Raw genomic sequence first — 20,524 nt, 5'->3', positions numbered from 1 at the left:
CTTTAATAGGGTCATTTTGAATGTGAAGATGCCTTTATAAGTTCATAAATTTTCTTGATAATTTTATGCCTGTGGCTTGTATACCATAATTCTGACAATTGATGCACATGGCATTATGTCATAAATTACCACATTTATTTTGGCATGAGTTGCAGCTCAAGAACACTGCTCCTATTATTTAAATATGTAACATAACTGAGGTGCAGATATCCAAAATAAAGGAACATTTGAAAGAAACAAACGCTCAGAAAGGTGTAGGAGCTGGAATTTTCCTGATAATCTGAGATGCAATTAATTGAAAGACCCCCTGATGTCCAAGATTTGAAGTATTCTTAAAAGCCCAGTATATTAAAAAATCCCACGTTGAGAATTAGATTACAATGCCTTATGTAAGATTTTGAATGACATACAATTGTGTCAGTTAATATTTCGCTTGTAATGTACGTCTTAAGAAAAAACAAGCAGCAACTTTCACTTCAAAATTAGTCTAGATGGAGAAATTTCACTGAAAAAAAAAATCTATAATGCTTGAGATAAAATGTGTGTATTAGGAACTATTAATATTTCGTGTCATATTTGGGGGAAATCTAATAATCTTTGTTATAATCTGGATGATAATGAAAAATATTATGAACCTACTATGCTGACGTTTAACATAATTAGTTCTCAGGCTTTTAAACTTGCACATCTTTATGTTTTTACACCTAAGTAGGTCCACTGAAATCCATCAAAGGTATCAAATAAAATTAAATCAATTTATACAGATTATGCGCCAGATGAAATTATGTTAGATTATTCACCAAGTGCCTAGCAAACAAAAAATCCTTCTCCAACAAATACAGTCCATTCAATACAAAGTGACTGCACAGTTTTGATATAATAGGCTGCGGCTCAATCATTTCAACCTTTAATTACTGCATCAGATAATGAATATTTTGAACATATGCTTCTCCACTCTAGAAGATGTGAATGAAAGAGAAACAAGTTTATATGCATGCTACTGTGTGTGTGCTGGGGGAGGGAGTAGCACGCTCAGCAGCAAAAGGAACCAAGTGGCAACAATTGGAGGAAATGGTATCTGTAACAGCTGCTCCTTTCAGATTCCCCTAGAAGGAGACTGCCTGAGGTGAACCAGAGCACAAAAGGATAAAGAAGATGAAAACTGATGCAAAGCAGGAAAATAACTGCTGAGACCCCTGAGTCTACACCCGAGTAGTCCCAAGCTGTGTGGCAAGACCTCTTTAGCATGCTACAGAAGCTGGTGATGAACTACATATTACCATGAGGCAAACTGGCTCCTAGCAGTATTGTCTGCATGTTATGTGTAATGATAACCAGTGGTCCTCTGGGAATGGGATGCAATGATTTCATCTCTGTAAGCATCTGAGCTCCCCTTGGATACAGAGACCATTAAACTGAGAACAGAAGGGTAAATTTTAGGCAATGATTTCTAATTGGAGAGTGGAGACAACTTGCGTTCAACAGCACTGACAACCACTGATATTTTACTGCTCTCTGTACTGACGATTACTAAGGACAAAAGGAACTAAAATGTTACCACTTTTTCTCAGTCCCATAATGCACAATACATTTTCTGAATGAAAGTTCTTCATAGGTTTGTTATGCAATCTCATTGGAGATGTCAATATTTTAGGAATCTTTACTTATTCTGTAAAGTATTAATATTTTCATTAAAGATAAAATACCATCTCATGCTCTAAAAGAATTTATCCATTTATGTTTTGTATTACGGATAATTTATTTCCCCTTTAATTAAAACATATACTGCTTTCCATACCTGTCAGGTGTTTTTGTAAGATTAAAGGTACAACTCTTTATGTTAAATTTTAATTAATTTTTAAATTAATAGGAGTACATTACAAAATTGAAGGTACCAGAACCTTCCTCAAAAAAAAAAAAACAAAAACCAAAAAACCCCAAAAAACAAACCCCAAAACCCAAAACAAACAACAACAACAACAAAACCAATACTGCATGTAACAAAAAGAAATGAAACTTCCAAATGATTTTTGTAACTTTTTGGCAGAAGACATGGGGGAGCAATACAGGGAAAGAAGTAACTATAAAATTTAAGCAAAATGGACCCTGAGGAAACAATGCCAGAATATCTAATATTTTTGATGTTTTCAAGGGTAGTTTGATCCTTTTTATAATACAGAGACTATATAGTCTTGTTCATTAATAAGTTTTTACTGTGATGGAGAGATCAAAGGCACATGTGGGCTTTGTTTAGCTGATTTATTTGTCTTGCTGCTCGACATCATCCACACAACTTATTCTGACTCTCAGAAACTTAACAACAAAAAATGTTCAGGTAAAAATGTCTTTATGCTTGTTAGTCAAAAACCAATGCAGATGAAACTTCAGCACAAAACAACTCTAGCCTAATCTGTTATACTGAACATTATCATGTTCAGCAGCAGACTACAGCTGAGTAAGAGCAGACTTTTTGGCTTCTGACTAGAAATTCACTGTCTACAACATAAACATCCTACTTTCCAGAAAGAGTTTGATTTAGACAGAAGAAAAGCCAATCAGCATTGAAGAATTACATATAGATGGTCCAAACCTTTTGGAAAAATCGTATCATGAATCACTGAAAACACATAAAAGTGTATTTCAAAAAAAAACCTAGAACACACCCTACACCACAGGAGCAAAGCAAGCTACGGGGAAATTCATAATCAGTTCACTCCACGACCTCTATTGGCCTCTCTGAGAAAGATGAACTACCACAACCAAAACCACAAGGAATGCTTTCTATACAATTTACTCATTAATGAAATCCTGAGTAATTCCACAGATAAAGGAAGAAACTAAAATAGAAACAGTAATTTTCCAAATGAGTAACAGCAATAATCATAGACAAAACAAATATGTTTTCCCCACATTTTTAGAGGGTCACTGAAGACTGTGACCCCTCTGATGACAGACAAATCAAGCTGTTGCTTATCTTTCTTTTCCTGCTGACCTATGAAGAAGTGGAGAAACACTCCTTACCCACTTGTCACATGTAGAATTTGCACTGTCTCTGAATGATTACATATGGGAGGCTCAAGGGAAAAATGAAAAGTGGAGCCTGAACTCATGCATCATCAGAAGAGATTATACCAGCACTATAGCTTTTCACATCAAAAGCAATTCATATTTCTTCCACATATTCTGAAAAACTTAACAGTTGGACTGACAGTTTAATTGTTGCTCACAAATACACTGTATCAAACAAATTTCAAAAATAGCTTGCTTTTTTAAAAAAGGAAAAAAATCATAACCAAATAAAACCTAAATAAAACTAGGCAAAATTGCTTTATATGCACATAAAGAGAAAGCCTCTGAGAAAGCTAAAGCAATGTTAAAATAAACTTACTGATAATGCTGTCTTCTCTTCTCCAGCAAAATGATACACTAAACTTAAGCAATATGCAGCTTCTCCTTCCATCTTCTTATCACCTCCTACAGAAAGGATTACAGCTACAGTTACCAGTATAGTCTTAACAAAATGACATAAGCAGGGACAAACCTTGCAGGTTATTAAACAACATGTAGATGCTTATATACTGCTGTAAGTTTTTCCTTTCCCTTACCTTTGTCATTTATCTTTTTTTCCAAAAAGGATCTGCTTCTATTTAAACAGAAGCAGATTAAAATTAGAGGGTAGGGGTTTAAACAAAGTTCAACAAGACTGCTCAACATAGTCAGAGAAAATGTCTTAAAGTAAGTAATGCAGAACAATCAGCTTAATGTTCTGAAATGTTCTCCGTCATGAATTGTTTAATAGAACTCTGTTCTCACATTAGAACATACAAGGACCCTTTCTTTGTCTCTAGAAAATAAAATATATAATGCATCCTAAAATACAAACAAACTATATTGACCTGCATACTTGGACATCAAGAGAGAACTGTCAGTGGGCCAGGCTGAGAGATCTGGGACATTTCAGCTGATGGAAGAGAGAGCTCAGGCAAAGGATCTCATTAATGTGTTCAGAAGTCTGATGGAAGTGTACAAAGAAGGCTCTTCTAAGTGGTTGTCAGTGACAGGACAAGGGGCAGTTGGCACAGATTGTAATTCCATCTGAACGCAACAATACTTTCCTACTGTGAGGGAGGTCAAACAATGGAAAACTCGGGGTTTTTATGGTGTTTCCACCTGCAGAGTTGGTCAAAACTTGACTGGATGCTGTCCTAGGCAACCTGCTCTAGCTGACTGTGAAAGGGATGGGACTTGATCTCCCTAGGTCTCTACCTCAGCTGTTCTGCAATTCTGTAATTTTCTTCCTTCGGGTTTCAAAGTATTTATACATAGTAAGACATAAAGATGAAATCTTACTTACTTACGATAGAAAACTGCTCTTTGCAATTGTTAAGTATGTAAAACGTAAAACAGTCATCCAGCAGACAATATCATTCAAAAATTGCAAAATCAACAATGACTTGCTAACCAAAATCTCACTTGCTGGTTATGGGTTTCCTGTTTTATACCATTACTTTCACTAGAGTGTTTTTTTTTGTTTTTTTTTTGGAGATGAAGCTTTCAGAAATCTCAAAGATTCTTTGTTGTCAGCAAGAAGGCCTTCCTGTTTTAGTGAGACCTGGAAGTACGAATAGCAATTTTCTTTGACTTCCATAGGAAATAATCACTCAGTTTAACTCTTCACAATTTCCACTTTACTCTTCAGAAAATCATAGCATGCCCATCAAATAAAAGTACATGAAAATGTTATTTTATACGTACCATTTTTTGCCATTCTGATAGCTTTTATTAATGTTTTGATGGCCTGCTGTCGTTCTTTGTTTTCTAGCATCTTGTCTGCTTGTAATATATAAATTCTCCATAGGTGCTCACATGCCAGTGAATTGTAAGTGTGGCCTGTCTCATCCTTCCACGTTGAACCTTCTGTTAGCTGGTAAAATGCTTCATAATGCTCAGCAGCCTTCATGATGTGACCTGAAACATTTCATTCATAACTGCAACCAGTGTAATCAACAACATTTTGATAAGTTATTAGTGTGTCATTTTCTTACTAGAAAGCCAATTGTGTCTCAATCCATTCACAGATTTTTAAACAATTTTCAGTATCTAACTTAGAAATCATCGGAAAAATTAACATAAATATTGTATTTTTAACTTTTCGCATTCTAAATTAGCTTTCTTTGTGGATTCACAGTGTTGGGGGCATATGATCTAAAAGATGCTACGTTAAAATTTTCTAGAAAATGATCTGTTGAAGGTTCATTAAAATTACCTGTATGGATCTTATATTAAAAAAAAAAAACAACCAACCAACCAACCAACCAAACTGGCATGCATGGATAAACAATCACAGTTTAAAATGTTCATCTAATTTTTTTTTCCTTAATGAAAATGCCAAAATATTTGGAGAGTAGAATGGAGAATAAATGTATCAAAACTACAAAACAACGTATTTCTCAAATAAAAGAATTGATGAAAATAATTATTATGGAAAGAAAGAATTCAAGAATTCTTACTAGGTCAGCTCTGGAGAGTAGATGTGGTGAGATTAGTGAAAGAGCAAGAACCACTAATACACTGAGTATTGAGCCTGATCTTCAAACCTAAGTGACTCAAAAATCTTTCAGGGAAAAGTTCACTTGAAGACGCAAGTAGTTCCTCCTTCAACCCCTAGCTTCAGCTAGCTTTTTATATGTAGTACATCTAGGCTTTCTGGACAACAGAAATTCAAAGCCCCATGCAAGAACTGAAAAATTTTCTGTTTACATAATATGTTACGGAAAAACTACTAGGAAGCAGATAAGCTAAGACTCAATATATGAAACATATCCTGTACACAGTACATTGTTTTTGCAAAGAATATTCTACAGTAGAAACGCAAAGGTGACATTTATTTAACCAGTTTGTTTGTTTGTGATAGAGGAGCTCTGTCCTATAGATCATTAACACATCAATTATTATTTGTATTAAAAGCTGTAACAAATGATGAAGTTATATGTGTTTGCACTTTACATCTCTTCTGGAATGTGATCTCTAAGAAATGATTACAGTTTTACAGACTTTTTAAAGTGTTGCATTCAGATTACTAAAAGAACTAGGAAGAATTAAGAAAGAAGGAAGGAAGGAGAGAGTTATTTTCTATTGGAAAGGAAGGAAGAGAGAGAAGGTTAGAGAATGGCCTGCTTTAAGCACTGTAAGGCAAAACAGAAGCTAACTTCCTGGACCCACAGCCAACCAAAGGCAGTAGAACAGTTATGATAGATTTCTCTTATTAAGCTTAATTTAGGTTTGTCTTTGCATATGTTACCCTTTTATAACCATGCTTTCGACTCTGTAATATAAAACGTAACCTTTAGCTTTAATAAAATTAAACTTATTTTCATATTAAGCTTTTCTGTTGATTGAAATGAACTCAACTAAGATTGACAAGCACAAGAAAGTTGACGTTCAAAAAAGCAATTTTAATTCAACTTACATAACTGTCACAGAAAAATCATTTTAAGACTGCAACCTGCAACCATGTAAGAGTCCCAGAGGACACAAGAAAAACACTAAAGACTGAAATGCAGATGGAAAGGAGGACATCCTACAGCAGGCATTATTTGATTCCACCATTGCTGAGGACAGGTATTGGAGAGATGGCCCAAAACGTGGTTAAGAGTCTTTTATTGCCACAGTAGCTAGAAGACCTCCTAAGCAGACAGGAAAACACGTACACATTCTTAACAAAATAACACATGCTTGACATAAGACTGTAAAAACAGAAATGCAAAGTGAAATTATCATCATCAAAAACTTAAAGGATTCAACGATAGTAAATGTAGCAGGAAATAGACATGTAGACTTACTAAACCCAAATCAAAACCTTCATTGTAAAGAGATTTCCAAATTTTGTTTGGGTTTCTGTCTATCCAGCTAACTTCTTAAGGCAAATAAAACTCAGAAATCAATAGAATTGGAATTATCCAAGTTGCTAAACACAGATTTTAGATACTAATCGTAAAAGTTAGTGTTGTTTTAACAAAGAATGGAAAGATGGACTTAGGTTTAATTTTAATAGCTAGATCTGGCATTTTATCCACTTGGATACTCACAAAACAGAGTCCTCACTGGAACTCTTCCAAGTCTACATACAAATGGATTGTCCTTTTTAAAGGATATTGCCATACATTTGTGCTCCAGTTTCACTACATGTGTAATGGATTCTCTAGAATAAAAGAGTTTGATTCACTTATAACACAAAAACTTCTAATAGGAATGGGAAGCAGAAAACTCATGGTGAAGAGAAAACACCTCGGCCTGTAATCTGAAACTGAACACAGTAACTTCCTTGTAAGACTCTTAAATATAATCTCTTGGAGGGATGCAACATTCTTGTTAACTACACTCACATTCCTTGGGCATCCCTCAGAACTATTGTTTAGATTATGAGAACTATCAGATACGTTAATTTCTGCCCATGCTCCCCCACTTGCAGCATCCCCTTGAGAAAGTTTCTGTCAGACTGGAAATTGGACTCATATATTCCATATATCCCACAGTTCTTAAGAGTTGACCTAACCACAAGAGCTTTGACCTGGCATTCTTTTTGCCAGATCTCAGCGAAACCTCTTTAGAGAACAATCCATCTACGTCAAGCTTCAAAAAAGCGGTATTTTCTTTCATGGTAGTATGCAAATGGAACAATAGTAAAACACATTTGGTTTCATTGAACTAACCAGAAAGCCTGTAAAGGAAAAAGATAACTCAATTTGGTTACAGAAACACCAAAAAGAAGATGCCGAGGGAAAAACAAAACAAAACAAAACCACAACACAAATAATTTTAAAAATAGCTGCCAAAACTCCCTAAGCAAGAGAGAGAAGGAGCCTGAAAGTCCTTACATGGCTGGAAAATTCCTAACTGAAGACTTTTTCAAGCAGTACACAGTACACAGATTTCTCAGATTTATGGAAGGTAAAACATTTTAGATTTTGAAATGCATTCCTCCATCAGAATTACCTGAAATCCCTCCTACTTAATGGAAAATGACATATCAGACTATTTCTTTAATCCATAATGTTTATGTGAACTTCAAAGGCTTGTGGGAAAATACTGTCTTCAGGAGGATAGTGGGTTTATTCACTCTGATGAGTTGGTTCACTTGGAATTGCTTTCAACAGTGAATTCTGATTTTTAAACACATAATTACTGTAATTTTTAGAAACATGAAGAAGTAGATGCTATTTAAAAATCTTGAAAAGAACTGGCGGAGTAAGACAATTATAGAACATTGCTGACTATTGCTGACTATTTAAGAATATTTTAGTGGAAAGGCAGAGTTTTAAATGGCTTTTGTTGCTAAATGAAAAAAAAGAGCAAAATTAGAATAAAAGGAGTAGGAAAATAATCTCAAATAGTTTGTAGAGGTATATAATTTATATCTCTAAGACTTCAAAGAGAACATCTAGAAGGTGTTTCTAATATGATCATAGTTGAAAAATCTACTCACCAAATGTTACACAAAAGAAGCATGCCTATTTTCAGTTAACAACATTAACAGCAATTACATATTTCTTCTTCCCAGTGCCATACACTATAGACTAAATGGATATAAAAAAATCTTTGATAACTTTTCCTCTTTTGTAAAAGGAATCAAAAATCAGAGACGAAATTCCTACAACATATCTACTATTGCTGCTAAAGTGTTACAGTTCAGTGGAACTTAGGGCGTAACAAAAAGTAACTATCAGCAATAGTCTAATCATTTTATTTTGCCACATTATAATATGGCTAGTAAAGAATCAGTTTTAAACAATTATATGAGTAAAAAAGACATTACTCCGCCACTATCAAATTTTGGAAATAATGCAACAACTATTGGTGTATGAACAAAGATTTGTGCTACAGTTTTGACTGAGCTGAGTTACTTAGAAGTAATAAAAAAATAGATCTCTTCATTCAAGCAAAAGAACTCGATGTAATTTTGTAAATTCTGAAGGGAAATGTTTTCATGTTATCTAAAATTTCCTCTACAATTCCCTTTTCTAATACCCACTCAAGAAGCATATATTTGTTATGTCAAAATAGATATTTTGGACAAATTTCAGCCAAAAGGTTGACTACTACTTTGCATGTTGGGATTTTTTTTTTTTTTTTTTTTTTTTTTTTTTGAGTAGAAAGATTGACTAGATATTAACACAAATGGGTTTAAATGTGAAGCTGCCATAAAAGCAGGCACATAAATGTAATTCTCCCAGCCGCTATTTTGATGCACATTTTTGATTCCATGAATATTTTATGAAATGGCCCAAACTAAAGCCATATAACATTCCTGCATTACTGATGCTTGCGCCCGTAAGCTACAAACATTAGAGGCATGATTGAGTGCATTAAAATGAACTCATTCAGCAGTGCATTGATTACTTGAGAGAGAAAGGAAAAAAAGAGAAGTTACTCTCACTTAAGAAAACAGCACACCAACATGAAGTTTTCAACACAGAAATTAAAGGTAGCAGATTTGAATAATATTGCATTTAATAAATGAATGCACTGCAAAACCGTCTGGAATTCCTTACATACAATGCTGACATTAATTAGGTGAGATGTTAATTAGGTCCACAGATTGCTTCCAGTAGCGTACAGGTAATTTAAAATGCCACAATCTGCTAAATGCACTGACTGACCTGTTCTAGTGCCATGTCTCAGCAGCGCTCAGAGAGCACCTAATGATTTCTTTTTCTACCAGCTTGTACATTTACCGATGAAAATCATGCCATGGAAACTGTTGCCAAAGAAGTCACTGGGCTGTTAGCTGCACTAGTATGCCTTCAGAAAGCACATTGATCCTAAATTGTAAACATTTGTTGAGGACTCTAGAAAATAGTCCACTTTAGCTTTAAACAAGAAAGGAAAGGAACAATCAAGTTCACAATAAAATTCTGGCATGCTTTAGTCTAAAATTAGGACATCTTTCACCATATCATGTGGACTTACAATCTACTACCAGTAATAGCTAATGATAGCAAAAAGGAAAAAAAGTCATTACCATTTTAAAGATACAGGTCTACATTTCAGTTTAACTGCTTGAACTATTTGTATTATTTTTATTACCTACATTCAGTTACGATAATTACGCACTATTCAGGCTGAAGTAGTTAAAAATCTTGCATTGTGGCCTTCCAGGACTTGAAGGGAGTGTATAAACAGGAGAGGGAAACAACTGTTTACATGAGTGGATAGTGATAGGACAAGGGAGAACGGTTTTAAACTGAGACAGGGGAGGTTTAGGTTAGATATTAGGAGGAAGTTTTTCACACAGGGGGTGGTGACGCACTGGAACAGGTTGCCCAAGGAGGCTGTGGATGCCCCATCCCTGGAGGCATTCAAGGCCAGGCTGGATGTGGCTCTGGGCAGCCTGGTCTGGTGGTTGGCAACCCTGCATGAAACTACATGATCATTGTCCTTTTCAACCCATTCTATGTTTCTATGATATGATATGATCCCAAATTGAGCCACAGTGTACAGAGCTTAGAAGCCTTCAACAGGGGCAGACCGGGAGGTGGAAGAGAAAGCTCACATGAATTATTAGAAAAAGCACTTATTCAGTAAATAGTTGAATCACCGTGTACTTCTGAGGTAAAATAAGTTGTACAGAAGTCACTGAGAACCCAAGCTTATGGAGAAGTCTGCAAAAGCGAGACAAAAATATAAGAAGAAGATTTAAGATAATTTTGCTCTTCTATACTTGTACAAGGTCTCTCTAAAACACATCTGATCATCAGATACAAACCAGGGCAAGCACTTTGAAGGTAAAGTTATTTGCATCTACAGGTATTTACATCAACAGAAGCTTTATAACATTTGCTGGAAAGAAGGCACAGGAAATTTGAGCCAAACAAGGTGGGCAATTCAAAAGAATACTGTAATGGACATGTTGGCTCATCATGGTGTGTTCTGACCACTTTTCCAGTTTGAAAATACACTGGAAGATCTCTCCCAAGAGTATAAGAAGCTCAAGATAACTGAAAGGCTGCCAGAGCCATACTACCATTGAGGCTTGGAAGTAAGGAGATGCAAGGAAAGTTGAGCATCACATAGCCTCAATACAGCCTTGGTGTACTGCAATGCAAAAACACAGTATTTTATGCTTCCTTGCCTGCACTAAAAACTACAGGGCATTGGTATTGCAGTTGAAAGAATGATATATTGCTTCTGCCAATATTAGTTAAGCGAGTATCTGTTGTCTAAAAAGAAAAATAAAATCACAGAAATTCAATGAGATCTAGATCTAAACCTAGATCTAGCTCTAAATCTACTTGCCTTTGAAGGTCACATACCTATACCTATACAAAGCAGTGGGCAGTGCACATTATGATATTTTCACACTTGGGCTGGCCACAATATCATAAAATTGAAGAATGGTTTGATTTGAAAGGAACCTTTTTAAAGACCAGTGAGTTCTAGCCCTCCAGCCATGAGGAAGGGATATGCTCCAATAGACCAAGATGCCCAGCCCCATATTATCTGGCCTTGAACACTTACAGGGATGGGGCATTTACAGCTCCTCTGGACAGCATGTTCTAGTGCCTCACCACCCTCACAGTAAAAAAATTCTTTCTAATATATTACCTAAATCTACCCTATCTCAGATTAAGACTGTTATCCCTTGTCCTATCCCTACATTCCCTGATAAAGAGAACCTCCCCAGCTTTCCTGGAGGCCCCCTTTAGGTGATGGATGGCCACAGTAACATCTCTCACAAGCCTTCTCTTCTTCACACTGATCAACCACAACTCTCAGTCTGTCTTCAAAGGAGAGGTGCTCCAGCCCCCTGACCATCCTTATGGCCCTTCTCTGGAACACCTCTAAGAATTCCTTGTCTTTCTTATGCTGGGAATCCCAGAGCTGAATTCAGTACTGCTGACAGGGTCTTACAGTAGTGGAACAGAGGTGGAAAGTCACCTTCCTAGAGATGCTAGCTATACTTTTGTTGTATAATATTATAGCACATTATCACATTACGATATAAAAAATGCTTTAAAAACTTGTTGCTTAAAGAGCTGAAACATCTCACAAGCTAGGGACAACACTAGTATCCGTGATTGCTTGAACGTTTGCCCCCTAATCCTTTTTCCCCTGCTGCTGCTATGAAAGCTGCTAAGAAGAAAGGGTCTCCCCCAGGCAGCTGAAATGACAGCTGCTTTGGGGATAGTTTACTGTGGACCAGCAAGAGAAAAGCCTGGAATTAACTGAAGGGTACATTACCAGAAGGAGAGCTGTTCTGAAAAAACTTCTTGTTCTCAAAAGAAAGCATAAGAAGTACAAGAGGAACAGGTACTGTTGTAGAGGTGCCAGGAACAAGTGTCTTCTAGACTTTCTTCCAATTAGTACATCAGCCACTGTACCCTCAAAATTCTCAGTTGGCTACAGGCCTTCTTAAGTTCCCTCTGGCTCTACATAAAACCTCTCTCAGATTTTCTATGAGACACATGGCTTCTCTCTGGATCTATTGCCACAGCTCACAGTAACTCTACAAAGAAAATCTAGTGTCAATCATATGATTTCTCCCATGCACTCAAATGCTTTCCTCAGTTTAAATAATTTTTTTAGTGATTAGATTTTGTTCAGATTCTACCTTCCGACTTTCCACAGCTTCCAATAATAATATCAGGTGCAATGTTCAGTGCTCTATCATGGAGATAGAGTTGGTTGGACTAATGACCTCCTACAGACTCTTCAAACTTGAAGTATATCATGCTCTGGAGTACAAGGTATGTTTTTATTAATAGTTTTGAGTGTTTGTTTTACACATGAATTCTACATATTGCTGTAATGGCTGTGGAAATGCAGTCCCACTGACAACAGCATTACTGTCAGAAGCTCTTTGTCCCAGAGAAGGGACATTTCCTCTAACGATTATTAAAAGGTAACACTGCCTCCAGGAAAGTTTATCTAATATGATGGCAATTGCTGGTTCAGCTGCAGTAATCCAAGACCTTGCAAAGCTTTAAAGTAAAAAAATTCTGTTAGCGAGTGGGCAGCTTGGAATGAACCTTCATCTCAGTACTACTCATTAAGCAGTAAATAATTAAAATACTCTGGAAAAGACAGGTAAAATACAAGCAGCAATGTCAGTAATAGACATGAAAGGGAAGAGAGGGAAAAAGAATTTAAAAAAGCAAAGAAATAATTCATTTGAAGTTTTAATAAAGTTTCATTTGCAGTCTTGTTTAAAGATATATCAGACTTTAGGGAAGTAACCTAATTACATTTTTATTCTAAGTTCTATTCAAAGACCCTAGACTTTGAATCTTTAACACAGATCAAACATAGTATAATTTACTCATGGCTATCAATACTTTAAAATGATCTCTTCATTAAAGGCCATAATCATCTGGGCATGCACATAAAGCAACATTCGATACAAAAAAACATAAATAAAGAGCTTGATTCTTATAGATGTGTATATACACACAGAACATGAGTTACACATTATATTCAAGTGCACTTAAAATGTTTTTTCAAAACTATTTCTCACAGTGTTCAAGATAAACAACAGCAACACTTGAGTAATTTTAAGAATTACATGAAATTGAACTTTACAATCACCAAATACCTACAAACAGAAACTAACATTTTTTATTTATTTTTTGCTGTACGTCAGAAAACTTCTATGGTAAGCAGAAATTACAGAGATTGGAATTAGCAGTATAGCAGTGCAGTGAGTATTTTGAAAAGCTTCTCATTACAAGGAAAGAATACAGATTTGTCCTTAGGTGTTATATGAAATGAAATTCCCCACTCAAAGAATTTGCAGGGGGAAGTTGTAGTGCTGGTGAAAGAGTTAAGGAGGTTTTTAACAAATGAACTCATTTTTTTCCTAATGTAAATAATATTACTTCTTCCTGGAGTTTAATAATAAGCCTCAATTTAAATCAACTGAAGGAGAAGGATGAAGAAATTTTCACAGTAGGTTTTTTTTCTGAAGCGAAAATAAGAACCCTACAGAACTTACCCAGAGTTTTCTTATTCAAAACATCTTCATTGCCTGCCAACACTTCTTTAAAAACAGAAAAAAATTAAGTATACAAGGAATATTTTTTTAAATCAATTCAACAGGTCTCTTTTTTGCTTTCCAGTTAAATCTTCAGAAGCTTCTCTCAGACTTTAATAGTATACTAATTTGAACTGAAAACATATGTAATTTCCATAACAGTCATACAATACAGTACATGCCAGTTAAATACTAGCAATGATCCCATAATAAAATATTATTTATATGGGAACTCCATCTGCACTTGCATGCGTATGAGCTCTATTATTTAATAAAGCTTTTAAATCTGCCCTTCCCAGGAATCTATCTGGATTTATGGCTGCTTCTCTCTGCCACTGAGTGACAGAGAAAAGCGTCATATCTGAAGGCTTTATCTCCTAGCAATTTGCTACTTCAACCTTTTAAATTATGCTCTACAATCAACCTTTTCCTGGCTAACTCATGTGTTCAATTCTTAAACAATCACACAATAAAATAACTTTGTGAAATACTGTAAATGCAGAATAACAAAAGTTTTGTTCAGTTCATATGATGAAAAATATATGATGGAAATTATTAAAATGGATATGATTAAAGTCAATCAAATTTGATCATTTAATCAAATGATTACAGTCAAATTGGACATGCAGAATTATATTTCCATTAAGGAAACATTTCTTTCTGTCTCTCATTTTCCCTGATATAGATATTCTTTTAAAGTGTATGTTTCTACATGAACTTCAATATATACAAAGACAAAGGAACAGGATTTGGAGACGTGTGTAAGTTTTCAGAACTGAACTAATTCTAAATTCCTTTTTGTGAAAGAGTTGTTGGGAATAAACAATCACAACTAGGAATAAACCATGTGAGTTAGCAGTTTGGGAAGTGCAAACAGAGTGGGGGTATCACGACAGATCAATGGTATTCGATTACTATTTGATATGGTTTCTTACATAAAGAGAAATTAAAATAATCAGTTGAAACATCCTACGTGATTTCTATGAACAATGAACACTCCAAAAGTCATTTTTGGTTAGTCTACAAATGCGCCTATGTGATCTTTTAGTTCACCCTAGATCTGGGGTGAACCTTAATTTGGTAAAAAATTGCACACTAAATTCTTTCCAGATTTTGGAAAATGATTAGTTTGAGAACAGAGATAGATCCAAACTAAGCTGACAAAAGGACAGGCAGGAATCTGCTGTATATGTTCCAGAGGGCAGCCAACTTTTTGGCCAGTTGGCAGCCAAGCACTGGCCAGTCAACAGTATGGTGACATATACCTTTCAATTTTATCACAGTGCACAGTGAATTTTACCAAGGGCAGGTGTTATAGAAGCAAAAAACAAGTCTAGAGTAGACCACCCTGTATAAACATAGATAAAGTGGTGATTTCTAACTCAAAGTTATATTATAGTCTAAATTTCTAGACCTGCCATTATTTTGTCCATTGTCCTTTTTTGACTGATGCTCAGGGTTCCTATTTAAAAAAAATAAAAATTACGTTGGTTTTCAGTGTACATTATTAGAAATCTTTCTATAAAAATAAAAAAATGGAGAAAGAAGATTCTGAGAATGATCTTTTTCTCAAAAATCACAAACTTACCTGGCTATCATTTTAAAATAAAAAAGTTGCTTATGAAAAGAGAACTCTAACACAGATGCCTGAAAGGATGAAACCAAAAAGCCCTTTTTTAGATGAGTGGCTGTTTTGGCTTTTATATCTGAAAAGAGAAATGGGATCAATTTTAGATTTCTCTCCTCCAGTGTCAGACCTGAACCTGTGAACACGCCAGTATGGACTTCCAGATACTGGCTATGCACGTGATAGTGGAAGCATAACATTAAATAGGTAGGCTGGACAGTTTATCAGATGCAGTGGTAGCAAAAGTTTTGCATTCCATGTATCCCTACATAAGAAACTTATCACTTCACTAACACTGCCCCACTGGTTTATTTTATTTACCAGCTGTTTCTAATTTTGCAATCAGATTATAAACATGCACTCTTCATTTCTGTTATACAATACAATGAGAATTCGTTGTTCAAGTGCATTTGGCAGACTTCAACACAGATAAAGGTATGCAGTTTTATTAATGTAAAAGGTGAATGTAGACCACCCATCCCATAGTTGAATTTTATTCTGGATATTCTTAGCAGTGTACTAGCCAGAGACACTACATCATGATATAATTAATGTCACAAAATGGACTCAAAAAAAGGATAAGAAATTTCATGAGATTTTTTCTTAGTTTTGCCTCTAGTAAGCTTTTTTAGTGCCTCACTTAGCAATATTAATATTCTTTTTATATATTTTTAAATCTGAATATAAATCATTTCTGCCTAAGGACAAACCAATTGAGGAAATTTCGCTTAAACTTGTATATTTCCTCTGAGTAGATACTCATGAATGTATGCTGAATTTCTATCAATTATTTACACGTTATGTTTTTTAATTGAAAAACATTTGCCATAAACAATTCAAAATACAAAATAAACAGTTACTTAGCAATGGATTACGTATGACCTACTATGAACAAGAAAACAATCCGTTTAGACATCCTGTGTTCCAAAGAAAAAGATGCTAGGAATTCAAGACATTGTCACCCAAATACACCCAGTAATTAATGCTTAAACTTCAGAAATTTGACTCAAATGTCATTTAAGCTCAACAGAAGTTTCCCCGCAGCTTTTACAATGCCTTGATTAAAACTTTTATTTTCAATAGTATGGTGAAATAATAGGAAGAATCTTACTCCTTGGTCTTCATCTAGATTGTGATAGTCTGCAAGAATCTCATTTTTTCCCCTTACAACAAATTAATTACATTTCTTTATCAATTCTCCTGTGTTTAGTAGGCCTTTCAATCAAAAAAGTCTATGTTAAGTTCTAATATTCAAAACAGGCTGCATTTTATCCTTGATTACATATAGAAAAATTATACCTGTCTCATGAATTAGATACAATTTATTATTTTATGGGGAGGTGGGTGTAGCAGGAGATGAGAAGTATTCAACTCCAGCAAAACATTGCCCTGACTGGAAAGCAGCAGGAGCTTAGCACAGTTGATAATCAAGGTAGAATTAGATCTAGACAGAACACTTAAAAAAGCCCCTCCATTAATTTGTAGAATATGGTAGATATTTTAAATGTCTAAACTTATTTTAGAGAGGACTAAGGAGACCTTGATCAGGAATTCTTTAAGATTTGCAATCTAAAACATATAAAGAAAGACAAAGTAACGTTTATGGATTAGCTGAATTCTATAGGAATCAGCACTGAGATATCATCTAACAGCTTTGCATGCTGTGCCTTTCTTTTAGTAGTTCTGTCTGTCTTTAGTCTTCCTGATCTTTCAGCATTTCAGAAGTATTACCTCCACTTTTGTTGATCCTTATGTGGTAGCAGAACATAAATCTGATGACTAATTCAATCACCACTACACAAAGAGATTAGCAGCATAATTTTCACACATCTCACAGTTCTTGTACCAGAGGATAGGCTGTTTCTGGCATGGCACTGATTTACATTTGGAATTTGTTGGGGCAGTTTTATTCATTGGACTGCGCTGTGAAACTTACCACGCTCCCTTAAAACTAGTTATTCAAATGTATTCAGAAATATCTCCTTGTACTTCAAAGAACGGGTATGGGAAGGTCAGTCTATTCTAGTAAATGGTCTTATTCTTGAAATAAGCATGGCTGAGTGAAAGCTGCCTGTTAGGAAACCTTGCAACACTCCTAACTGTCCAGCTGTGCCTATGAATAATTGCAAATGGCATGAGCTAAAAGCATGTGCAGGACTATAAGCACCATTTTGGCACTATCCTGTGCTCCTGTGCCCACAGACACCTCTGGACATTGTTTGATTTGCTAATACAGGAAATGACCCGTGACCTCTGAGTGTCTACTTTCACTGGTAAAGTCTGAAGAGCAAGTGTTGATACCCTTGCACCATTTGAGGGTGGGAGGATAGATATTTATACTAAGGATATAGAAGTAATTTTTCTTCGTTTCCTCCAGAATTCTGGATTCTTCTTGCCCTGCTTTCTCACAGAGTATATACCCCTAATTAACCTCTTTGCAAAGGTGTGCCTTGAAGAAAGAGCACTTATGCATCAGTATTAGAAAAAAGCCATCAGATATGCTCATTAGTTATCTTCAAGCTTGTCTCACAAAGGCAGAATTGCTTGACACAGAGATTAGTATCTGTACTACTGGCTTTAAAGAACAGGCTATGTACATCCATATATACACATTGCTATACATCTATGTACACTAAAATACACAAACACTTGCAGCGGCCTTGATGGCTGCTTTTAAAACAAGCACTTGTTCAGAAGTCTGTTTTCATTACGTTTTTAAATATAAACACATTCCAATTTTGTTATAAACTATTTGAATAACTCCTACAAGTACAAATACCTTGTTTCCTTTGAGTTGCATTTGTTACTCATGATAATTACCTGAAACTTATAAAGCACGTATTGAAGTTCTGCATCATATCATACATGATAAGCATTTAATACAAAACAGAAAATACTCAAATATTGTAATGATGAGCACTGGTAATGTAAAAATGCATGTGAATTAGCCATGATGTTTATCAATACACTCACTCTGTTTCTTCTGTAAGACACAATAGTGAAAAACTGTAGTAAACGCAGTTTGTAATTAACTTAGCAGAATTTACACTAATATGGCAGAACTATCACAGTTGGGTCCTCAGACTATAATAATCTCTGATATGTGGGAAAAAAGAAACAGTTATAATGATGATTCTGCTTATTACTTCTAAAAACACATTCAAAACAGAGGAATATATATATCTATACAAAATTTATTTTGTTTAACTGAGATTCTGCTACAATGCCTATCTGGATGACAAATAATGCTGGATTTAATGAGACAAAACATACGAATATGAATTGCCTCTTCAGTGTGTATGAAGTGACATCATGGTGTTTAATTGCTATGTGAGAAAATGACTAGTAACCAAAGTAATAAAACAATGAAATATCAGCTCCCTGAGGAAAGACAAACTGCGGGGTGAGTACAGCTGATTGAAAAGTATCATAATGTGAATTCTTCTACAACAGTCTCTCATTCTGGTAGCTCATAAACAGAGAGAACTTACTCTACAAATGCAGTTTTTTAAAGAACTAAAAATCTCATTCTGCAAAGAACAGCCACTGAAATCAAATGTGCTCCAAAGACAGTCTTCCATTTGTATCTGTAGCAGATTGCTCAGGTGTTACTGTTTTTATACTTTTAAGCATATATGCATAGCTTCCTTTCACAAGTAACAAAAGCAGACATTCATGTGTTCGTGCTTTTAGATATAAATATCCTGTACCAGTTCCCTCACCCAACCCTGTCAGACTAACACCTCATTCTGTTAAAATTTTCCTATTTTCAACAACTGCACTATTAATAAATAGAGTTAATATAGATATGAAGAATTAAATCAGTTGAAAATATCATGCAAAAATTAGGCATCATTCACACACATATACACACAAACAAGCATTCTCATAGACTTTCAATACTTACAAATATTTGCCACATTTATATATGTACACATAGACATTCCTGTATACATATATTCATGTACACATACACCTACACATATGTATCTGTTCTTGTATATATCCCCACAGATAGCAGGCATGTGACTCATTCAGTTCACAGTCAAATCAGATTACACCACTATAAATAACTGAAGAAAAAAAAACAGATAATTTACAAGCAATATCTATTCGTTTTAATATAAAAAGCAACGTGTTCAGAATTTTACTTCTAACACCATTAATACTCATGTAATTTTATTCAATCCTGTACAAACCCCAACTCAGCATCTGCTCTTACACTTTTTCAGCAGTCCAGACTTAAGATTTAATTTTTCGCTCTTCAAAAATATGAAGTGCAAGGAAAACATCTGCTGTCTTTTTCTCTGTGATTCCTCAAAGCAAATTCTATGCCTACTCCATGCTTCTTCATTTTTTTTTCACCTGTCTCTGTGGAAATAAAATATTTGCAAAAGACAGACCCTACAGATTCACTGGAGCTTTACCCCATCCAGTGAAGAATGCAACTCGTTTTCTTCCTCCTTACCACTGTTAATAAGAAGCCTCTCTTCTGGAAGTTTCTAATATTTTACAGCAGGAAAATGAAATTTCTCCTCCACTGAACATCTCAAAGCGTGTTGCATAACTTTACTTATTATGCTTTTGCAATGGAACCAAAGGCTTAAAGATTTTTAAGTATTCAACAACTTTTGCTTAACACATCATAAAAGGAGGAAATATTGAAAAAAAATGTTGGCAGTGTGTGCCAGTCACAATCAGTATGATTCTTTGAAGATAGATAGGAATGTTTGCTTTTATGTTTCTTCTTAAAATTTTATTTTTCAGTAACTGAAGGACGGGATGAAAAGGTTACCAATAAATCCAGCAACTTCAATCGTTTTATTCTATTGAGGATCAGATAACCTAATTAAGCATTTTTCACTCAA

General features: G+C 35.0%; 1 protein-coding gene across 16 annotated transcripts in view; it reads right to left on the bottom strand.

Moving 5' to 3' along the window:
• The window catches only part of TTC29 (tetratricopeptide repeat domain 29), a 366,043-nt gene that overhangs the window by 67,481 nt on the left and 278,038 nt on the right, over positions 1–20,524 (bottom strand). For all 16 annotated transcript variants that reach the window (XR_016465780.1, XM_090138569.1, XM_090138566.1 and 13 more), the window contains 2 exons: positions 4,756–4,968; positions 3,389–3,474 (listed from right to left, as the gene is read on the bottom strand). Coding sequence is in view for 15 of the 16 variants with exons in the window: in XM_090138569.1 (XP_089994695.1) it covers positions 3,389–3,474; positions 4,756–4,968 (299 nt within the window). In the remaining variant the exon portion in view is untranslated. The remainder of the gene's footprint in view (positions 1–3,388; positions 3,475–4,755; positions 4,969–20,524) is intronic.

This window comes from Phasianus colchicus, chromosome 4 (genome assembly GCF_987193195.1).
Source record: "Phasianus colchicus chromosome 4, bPhaCol1.hap1.1, whole genome shotgun sequence".
NCBI classification, from domain to species: Eukaryota; Metazoa; Chordata; class Aves; order Galliformes; family Phasianidae; genus Phasianus; species Phasianus colchicus.
This window is presented reverse-complemented; position numbering and strand designations above follow the sequence as displayed.